The sequence below is a fragment of the Epinephelus moara genome, chromosome 6, assembly GCF_006386435.1.
Source record: "Epinephelus moara isolate mb chromosome 6, YSFRI_EMoa_1.0, whole genome shotgun sequence".
In the NCBI taxonomy this organism is placed as follows: Eukaryota; Metazoa; Chordata; class Actinopteri; order Perciformes; family Serranidae; genus Epinephelus; species Epinephelus moara.
Window position 1 is genome coordinate 39371210 of NC_065511.1, and position 10305 is coordinate 39381514.

Below are 10305 nucleotides of genomic sequence, written 5' to 3' on the forward strand. Positions count from 1 at the left end.
TGACCAAAAATAAAGACTAATAATGATGAAATAAAAAGAAAAATAGGCTGTTTTAATGGTTTAATCGTGTATTGATGACGTACAGTTTTATCCTGCAGCAGCTGACAGCACATCCAATGTTTAGTATTCAACAGACAAGTCAACAACAGCATTAAAACATGGCCAAACCAAATATATATGCACTGAGAAATTCTGTAAAAAAAAAAAAAGGAAAAAAAATCCCAAAATGGAGAGGGAAAAAAGGAGCCTATAAAGTGTCCATCGCATGTGCACTACTTTTTGCAAAAAATCCCACAATGCATTACTGTCATACAAGGAGATAATCAATAAGTTTACAAGGAGGTGATTTTTGATTATTGTTACGCCTTATTCAGACCTTCTGTGTCCCTAATCCAGACGGGAGCCATACACCTCCACCTCACACAGACTCAGGAACTCTTCTTTCTCTGGGATGACTATGTTGATGTAGCGACCATCGATGCCATTACATTTGAACTCACTGACACTACCAGCTGGGATACTTTTGACCACAGCACACCTGGAAGGAGAGGCAGAAATCACTTAGTTAACCCCCAAAAATATTAGTCTATGTTGCTTTAACAAGGGGCATGCAGCAGCAACAGATAAATGAGATGGAACAATAAATAAAATCATACAATTCAGATGAAAGCTAGAAAAAGTTACTCAAAAAAAAGTGTGCTTTTAGCTAACATTTAACAAACAGTAATTCATTCCACAGTCTAGGTGCCGTGACCACAAATGCATTATCGCTCATGATTTCAAATGTAGGAATTGAGAGAAGAGCTTTCTCTAGCCATTAAAATTCACAACCTTGTACATCTGGCCAAGGGGTGCTGTGATACACCAGTACTGACGATAATCATGATATTTAAAAAGGAATTATTGATATGTTAATAATATAATTAACATCGTGTAAATAATCTAGCGCCTCTTAATTTCTTTCCAGTCTCACTTTGTCTGCCTCCCCCACCACCATCTCATTGCCTTTTCACTGTCCATTTAATGTGATTGCTCTTTTTGCTAAGTTGTTGTAGCTACAGTTACAGACTCTCTGTCTCCCTCTTCACACTCATGTTTTGAGCGTAATTAATTTAACAAAGAAAGAGACAAAACACACAATAAACAAAGCTTAAGATGAATTTGACTCGTACCATTGTTTTTTTAAAGTATATATATTAGTTATTGTGAACTAGGGCTGCCCCCTAATAGTCGACCAAACGTTAGTCAACCAGAAAGGTTATTAGTCGGCAAGATTTCATTGGTTGCTTAGTAGCAGAAAACAAACAAATGTGAAACTGTATTAGGAGCTGCACCTTGTCAAAATAAATCAAAACCTATATGACTGGACCATGTAGGAATTTAATTTGAAAGGACAGACACAGGAAGTGTCCATGCTTAGCAGTCAGACAGGAGTCAGGTTACAAGTGACAATATTTGGATGAGAGGGTGGATCTGTGAAGGAGCCGAGAATGGATCTGACTCAGAGACCTCAAAGTAGCTGCACGCCGTTAGTAGGGGTTGCCATATCATCTGATTCACAGTAATACCAGTATAACTTTTAATATCATGTGAAAAATTCACATTGTGATACTGGAGATATTTCGACTTGTTGACACATGATGTCATACTGTTACCCACGGCAACAACAAGCATGGCTGAAAGTGACATTATTACCAACTCCGAGTTGGTTCCAAAAAGAGGAGCAGCTTCAGTAGTGTGGAATAAACTGTGGCGTCCTGAATGTTTTATGAACAGCCCCGGACTTCTCAGACTCTTTTAGTGACTTACCGCTCAGAGGGAACTCATTCAGCGGCTCCTCTGGCAGCAGCACAGCGTCTCTCCCTCTCCTCTCTCGTCGTGTGCACACGGGAGTCGGTGTCGTTAAGTGATTTTATCATTAACCTTTGGTAATGTAAACCTACGTGACGCTCGCAGCTCGACAAAAAACCCACATATATGTGAATGTGTGATAGTTGTGGTATCATAACAGCCTGTCACAGGTTACAGCGTGACGATTAGAGGAGAAATGGCAGAGCATAAAAGTCCAGGTGGAAAACAAACAACTCCATCATTTAGGATTTTACGATAAGAAGGAAATCACCTGTTGATTTATATATATAGATCCCAGGGGACATTTTTGTATTTGGGAGCTGTTTAAATGTGTAATTTGTGGTGGATTTAATTTTGTAGAACTATTGATATTGTATACAGAATCTGAATTTCACTCTGAGTTACTGTTGTTCACAGACTGAAGACATGAGAGATCATTTTAGCTTTTACAGAATATTTGAAGGTGAACTGTAAAACTATATCACCGTTGCAATTCTATGTTGTTAAATTAATAATTTATACATATATATATTTTACTAATTTATTATATCGTCAAGTATATCGCCATGGCAAAAATACCCTGAAATATCTGTTATTATTTTAGGACCATATCACCCACCCCTAACCCTTAGTTACGAGTAACGTTAAGCCTTGATAACACAGGTGTATTATCGAAAGATTCACCCCTGTACAGTTGTCATGAATGTTGAAATTAGCTATTGAGACCAAAATGTTTTTCTGTACAAGGCTGTAAATATGTTTATTTCTGCTCTAAAGTTGGTCATTTTAACACGGAGGTCTATGGGGATTGACTCGCTTATTGAGTCAGCCTCAAGTGGCCATTAGAGGAACTGCAGTTTTTGGCAGTTTTCTGCATTGGCTTCGTGTTTCCCTGGAGGTTGCTGCTTGGAATAGCATTAGTTTTTTCAGGTATTTTGACTTAACAGTATTCAACAAATTGAAATTTGGACCTGATGATGATGACACAAGATGAGACGATGTATTGCAGTTCATCCTGAGGGAAACATGAATGTCTGAGCAAAATACCACACCAATCTATCCAATAGCAGCTGAGATTTTTCAGTCTGGTACAAAGCGGTGGACCAAAAACCAGCATGGCTAAAAACATTAATAAGAGTGGCTGTAAAATATGTTGAAATAAAACATGAGAATGTATCAGGGATTTTAAATAAACATGTTGTACACTACCTGGTGTTGTTGTTGCCAAAGTTTGCAAGAGAATCTCCGATGCGGATCTCGGCTCCATTGAGTCGTTCTGCTTCTTCATCTCGGTTGGTAATCTTAACAGAATCGATTTTGTGGGTTTTGCCCAGGTCCAGTCGCCACCAGGGGCTGATGTTGTTCTTTGTGTGAGTGCAGGAGCCGTCCTCCCACTTGGGGTTAGGATTCCCATCAATGGCATTGTAAGCATTACCAAATTCATACAGTGATGACTGGGAGGCCTTTCCTTTGAGTGCCAGGTTCTCTCCTGCAAAAAGAACGCACACACAGAAATTACCAGCCTTACCCAGACCTCTTTGCATTTATCATTATAACAAAATCACAGCAAATTAGAGTTTTTATTACATGCAGTAACATAAATGACTGCTGATGCTGTTTTTTTTTTGTTGTTGTTGAGGGGGGGGCTTAGTTTATTTTTTCTTGTGACTCAATGAGACAATGGGATTTGATTTGCATTCCTAATGTAGGATGTAGGATAAACGCAGGATTAACCACCATTTTTAAATAAATGTTAAATTTACAATTTAATTAAAGAACAACTAAATGTATCACTAAGTTATGTTGAATTGAATTTTAAATCTAAAAACAGGTTTTGTTTCAGACTAATGATGATGAAACAAAAAGGACATTAGGCTGTTTTAAGGCTTTCATCGTATTTCAGCATTTTGTAGGACAGGAGTTCTTAACCTTTTTTGGACCAGCAACCCCTTATCTCTTATCCGGGTCCCTCACTACCCCCCATCAATTAAAATGTAGGCAAACTGTCTTCCCTAAATATTAATGTTGATTATTATTCTGTGTTATATAATTTAAAAAAGCATGTCACTGAATGTCAAATAACAGATTTGATTAAACTGGACAGTTGGAATATCATTATCATTAGTTTCTGAGAGAGCAAAAAAGCCATGTGAATAGAAATAGAAGAAATATTTATGAGTGTTTAACAAATGCAACAAACTTATTTAAGTCTCCTCATTGATCACAAACAGCAGCCAATCAGAAAGCAGTGATTTGGCGCAGGTGCCAAACAAGAAGCATCTTATAGGACATTTTAGGGTCAATTAATTTCCTGTATTCTGGTGAATTTTATGGTCAGAAGGTCTGCATTTATGTTAAAGAAAACACATAATCCAGGCAGCAGTTGACAGATTGAAAAATAACATAATATAATGCATGCAGGCTCTCAGTCGCTCTGTATTGCTTTCAAATATTTTTTTCTCCTGTCGATTAGTTTTTGTCATTTAATGTTATTTCTGCTGAGTCAAGACACTTGTAGGCACGATTTACATGTCTTTTGTTTGGGGAAGTCATCTCTTTAAATGTGCATATGACACATATTCTCCTTCATATTCATAAACATTACAATAGGCCTACACACTTATAAACAGCTCCTGGAAGAAAATCAGCTCTGCACTCAGGATTTCAGGTAAATAGGTTATACGATGCTTGTTAATGTTGCTTAGCAACCTCAGACGCAGCCTCTTGACAGCTGGCACTAAAAAGGAACTAGAGTAGCGCCCAGCACGGGACCTCGTGTTTTCCTGGCGGTTAAAGACGCAGCATGTGTACAGCCCCTAATCTCCAGGGCTGGTACCTGCGGTTATTCCACAGGCTAGTTAATAACATGTCGGGCAGGAAATCCAAAGTGTGGGATCATTTTGAGAAGGTGAAGGACGAACCCAAGGTGATATGTAAACTCATCTTCATTGGTCGACTACAAACATGACGTATCATCTGAAACATGGAAGTAGCTACATGCCCATTAGCCCACAGCGTCATTAACAGGCGGCTCGCTCAGTGTGTGACGTGCACTTGTAGATAAAATATAGGCCTATATTAATGAAGGTTCATTAGTACGGTTTTGTATTTCTCTGTAATGTAGCACAGTGTTAACAATGTTACTGATACTATTCTTTCTCACACCTTCAACTCAAACCACCAAAATATATCATTTAATCATTACATTAGTATCATAAACATGCAGGCGACTAGTCGACTAATGGCCCTAAATGATGACTGCTGGTTGACTAGGAAAATTGATAATTAATCTCTTGTGCCAGCATGTATGGTCAGAATGTTTGTAGGTGCTGAAACACACCCTACGGGAATGGGCGGGAATACATAACACACGGGAGCAGGCAGAAGCGGGATAAGAAAAACCATCCTGTTGTGGGCTCTAAACATAAGATTCTTGATAAAGGCAGGACTTACCACCGTTTATATGATTACTAAAGTTCCTTAAATAAAAATGTGGCTTATAAACCCGTTCAGTTATTATTATATATGATTTGTCTTTGGCTGCAGTTTACAGGCAAGATAAAAATCACAACATACTGTTCATATTTATTTATGTACTAGCTCAGAATCTCACCAGTTGGGGCACGGTACCCATAGACTTCCACTTCGCAGAGTGTAAGGTACTTATCGTGACCCGGTACAACCACAGTCACATAACGTCCCTCCACTCGATCAGTGAAAGTCAGAGTGAACGACTGGCCTGAAGGAATTGAAGAAATTTTCCTAGCCCTAAAAGAGAAAGAGAAACAAAGTCCTTCAGGGTTGTAGCTGAGTGAAGGGTTGATTCTTTAAAGTCAAACTGAATAAGGAATTCTTCTCACATTTTGTCAGCGAACAAAAACTGTAACAACTATACTATTTAAAACTGAGATGAAACGTATCTAAGCCAGACTCCAATGTTAAGGTTTGGTAGTGAAAATGCATGTTTGGAAGGTGCTGAGCATACCACTGGATAAATCAATCAGTCAATCAGTTTTATTCATAAAGCCCAATATCACAAATCAGAATTTGCCTCACAGGGCTTTACATAAAAGAGACGTTGATTAAACTGCACAAGTCGTGTGGGAGTTTGTAAACAGATTAGGGCTTGGCGATATAGGCAGAAGTTCATATCTCGGTATTTTCAGGACAGGGTAGCATGTAGGCTGTTCATACTGCACAGCGCAAAATGCCTCTTATTTCAGCTGAAATTTAATTATAATTTGTTTTATTACCTTTTTAATTAAGTGAATAAACAGTTTCCTTCACAAATTCAAGGTAACGTGGGGTGAACAACTGATACAAAACTGGTCATTTTATGAGTGAAGTATTCTTTTAACCTTCAAGTCTCAAGCAAGTCCCAAGTTACTGCACTAAAATTGAACAAGTCAAGTCATGTCATTCAGGTCAGGTCAAGCTAGTCACAAGTCTGTTTATATGAAATTCTGATGATTCAATAATCTAATAAGTTAAAAACGACAGATTCCTGTGCCTTTGTGGTTTTTGTAGTGATAGATGTCGTTGGATATTCTGGTCTGATATGTTCTTGTAGTTTGCCAAGTTTTTCACATTGTACATGTTCAAAAACAAAACATAACTTTCCACTTAGGGTTGTCAGTTTTTGTTAATTTTTTCTTTTGATATCCTGACACCCATGAACCAAACTAACCAATTCATTTTTAAGGAAAAAAAAAAAAAAGGCCAACTGGCGTTAAATATAAGAGCCTTTTCCTTTTAGTCTGCTCCATTGACTAGGTGAGCTTTAGCACCGCATTTCAAAGTGCTATCCATTCAGAGGTGGTGAACTTTTAATGTTCTGTGATGTAAATTTTTAGCTTTTTTTATTTATTTTGTCTTTGCTGACAGCTAGCTGGGTTAAGATGTGGAAACAAAGTGCCCACTGCTAACCTTCCGCTCTTCACCGGTTAGCCGCGGCTGCTCTGCACTGCGCACCAGCTGGCTCGGGTAGAAGCTAGCTAGCAGCTCCGCTCATCCAGTGGGACGATGTTGCTGCAGAAACATGGTGGCCAACTTCCAAGCCCCCCCCCCCCGACATCACCACGGTGAGTAAGTGGCTTAATTTTGTCATCCGTCTCAAGTCCTCAAATTTGTGACTGAAGTTTGATTCGAGTCAAGTCATGTGACTCAAGTCCCTCACCTCTGCTGTTTTAAATTACTTGTACATAAACATAATAATGTGAATAATTTAAAATGATAGAAAACTGGAGAAACAACGGACGTAGCTACTGTGATGTCACCCACTAGTTGGTGGACTGCCATGTCAAAGCCTCGAGTTTGGCATTTCGGCCGTCGACTTCTTGGGGGTTTTTAGCCGGAAGTGACCATATTTGGAGAAGAGGCTGGAGCTGTGGAGGAGCAATGGATGGATGTGACTCACAGACTGTGGGGATGCCCCACAGACAGCCTGTCACTCAAGTGGCCCGTCTTAAATTACGCATATATTTGAGCCTTGATAAAATGTGGGTGAGTCATTAAAAAAATTCAGCCCTTGCAAAGTTGTCACGAATGCAGAAGTTATCTACGGATAGTCGGATACCAAAAATGTTTTTTTTTTGTTTTGTTTTTTTACATCAGGCTGTGAACATGTTTATTTCTGCTGTAAAGTTGGGTATTTTAACACGGTTGTCTGTGGGGGCTGACTCTGTTTTAGAGTCAGCCTCTAGTGGCCATTTGAAGAACTGCAGTTTATTTTCAGGCCTCAGGTTCCCACTTGCGTAAAATCCAGGCCTAAAACATGCTTAAACTCTTCCTTTGAGAATCTGCTAGTGATGAGCATTAAACGGTGCAGAGGTTAAAATGAGAGCGATGCCCTTTCCCCAAAAAGATAAAACCAAAATGAAAGTCTTTTTTAAAATGCAGGATATTTTCTTACACTGGGTTTGCAGCACCATTGTCTTGTAAAGAGTTGCCGATGTGAACCTCTGCCCCGTTAAGCCTGTATGCACAGCAGTCCCCTCTGTTGGTGATGATGATGGAGGTGACGATGTAGGACTCCAGCAGGTCCACTCTCCACCAGGGGCTGTATTCCTCATCAGTGTGGGTGCATGAGCCAGAGTGGAAATTAGATTCACGGTTTCCATCAATGGCACTGCTAGCAGCTCCAAATGCATGCTCATAACGGTTTGACTGCGTCGCTTTTCCACGCAAGGCCACGTTTTCTAGGATTGAGACAGATGGAATTCATTTAAAACGTTATAATGGAAGATTTTCTGTGAATTTTTAAACTTAAATCAGTGCCTCAACTAATAACTTAACTCCAGAGCAGTGTTGTCATGATACTGAAATATCGATATTTGATACCACAGAGAATAATTGACACTGAGGATATAAAATATAATGTTTTATGAAAAGATTTATAGAGTGCTGCAGGGATAGAGCACTTAAGTGTGCACAGTGTGGCACTGTTTCTTTGTTGCCTGTTCCAAATAAATAATAAATGTAGAAAGTGAATGTGTATGTACAGCAGCTGATATTTAGACACTTAATACGTAAGCTAGACAGAAATTTCCCTGCTTATAATGTGCACAAATGTTTTGTGTGTACTTAGAGTTCAAGCTCAAGAAAACAAATGTGTTGAGCCACATCTGCTGCAGTAAACCATTTAAGTTAACTTTCTACTTGAGGCAAAAGTCGTGCAGGAAGCTGTTGCAGACAAGTTTGTAGGACAGAGGATGTTAGTCTGCTGATACAGTCTGACTAAGATACAACATTTAGAAACCTCAGTCAGCAAAACATAAAACATATATTTAATGTGAGCAGTGAAATTCGTTTTTATTCAGAACTCAACTCAGTTGTAAAGCTTTTGTTACTCAATATTATTTACTTGCTGATGAATATGTTTAGTTGCGGGAAAACGCTTTCTTCCAAAGCAGCTACACAGATTTTGGAGCAAAAGCTGAAGTCACAACAGTTAAACTTAATTTGTATAAAAATATTTTTTTACTTTTCAGACTAACAAAACAGACATGGATCCACCTTCTGGTGATGTTTTACAATGAAGACGACTCGCATGCCCTCAGATCATACTTACCATACGTGGAAACTGAGCACGTCTCCAGGAGGAGCAGCAGAAGGAAAACGCTGAGTGTCATCATCCTGGTTGAGACAGACAAGAGTCATTAAGAGACATATTTAAAACAAAATCTACATTTCCTACTCTTTGTTATTAACCGATTTCAACATCAAGAGATGATAAAGCTTTATTTAGGGAAGACTGGGTTTGTAACAGCACCACTTTCACCAAGAAGGGATGACCTATGAGTCATTTCATAAATTTATTACATGGTCACTTCCTTCCTGACTTTGCATGTGAAATTTAATAGTTTAGTTAAGTATGCAGATTTTACAGCCAAAACTCAGATTTTCAGGTATGAGAGTGATTGTTTGGAGTCTGTATTAGATAAACTTTATTCCAGACTCAAGTTCATATAAAATACATACAAGAACACAGACAATACAATAAAAACAACACAATGAGTAGGTTTAAAACACATACAGGCATCTATTCCAGTGCTTCCAGAAGTATGACAAATATTTTGTGTCACTTTGTGTACTGATCAGGGGTGTGGCATATCATCTCATTCACGGTAATACCAGTATAATTTTTAATATCATATGAAAAATTCACATTGTGATACTCGCAATATTTTGACTTGTTGACATATTGCTGTCATACGGTTACCCACGGCAACAACAAGCATGGCTGGAATTGAAATTGTAATCAACTCCGAGTTGGTTCCAAAAAGAGAAGCAGCTTCAGTAGTGTGGAATAAACTGTGGTGTCCTGAATGTTTAATGAACAGCCCCGGACTTCTCAGACTCTTTTAGTGACTTACCGCTCAGAGGGAACTCAGTCAGCGGCTCCTCTGGCAGCAGCACAGCGTCTCTCCCTCTCCTCTCTCGCCGTGCGCACACGGAAGTCTGTGTAGTCACGTGATTTTGTCATAAACCTTTGGTAATGTAAACCTACGTGACGCTCACAGCTCAACAAAAAACTCCACATAAGTGAATGTGTGATAGTTGTGGTATCATAACAGCCTGTCACAGGTTACAGCGTGATGATTAGAGGAGACATGGCAGAGCATAAAGGTCCAGGTGGAAAACAAAACCAACTCAGTCATTTAGGATTTTATTAAAAGAAGGAAATCACCTGGGCCCGTATTCACAAAGAATCCTAAGACTAAAAGTAGCTCTTAGTGACGTCATTCTAAGAAAAATATTAGAATTACTCGAATTCTAAGATTTTACTTAGAATTTTCCCTTGGTAAGATAAAAGTTATTCACAAAGCATCTTAGGCCTTAAGAGAGCTCCTAAGGTGAAAAACTGTTAAGAGGAGGGAGGAGGACTTTTAAGAAGCCTAAGAGTGTCTTAAACAGAGAAGATGGCGGAAAGACAGAGAGGAAGGAGAGATATTC

The 10305-nt window shown here is 38.9% G+C and overlaps 1 protein-coding gene across 1 annotated transcript in view; it reads right to left on the minus strand.

Moving 5' to 3' along the window:
- Positions 1–45: 45 nt before the first annotated feature.
- LOC126392509 (uncharacterized) overlaps positions 46–10305 on the minus strand; it is a 12432-nt gene continuing 2172 nt past the window's right edge. The window contains exons 2-6 of the mRNA XM_050047934.1: positions 8921–8985; positions 7763–8048; positions 5465–5619; positions 3061–3340; positions 46–538 (exon numbers count right to left, since the gene is read on the minus strand). Of these exons, the coding sequence (XP_049903891.1) occupies positions 388–538; positions 3061–3340; positions 5465–5619; positions 7763–8048; positions 8921–8985 (937 nt within the window). The 3' untranslated portion in view covers positions 46–387. The remainder of the gene's footprint in view (positions 539–3060; positions 3341–5464; positions 5620–7762; positions 8049–8920; positions 8986–10305) is intronic.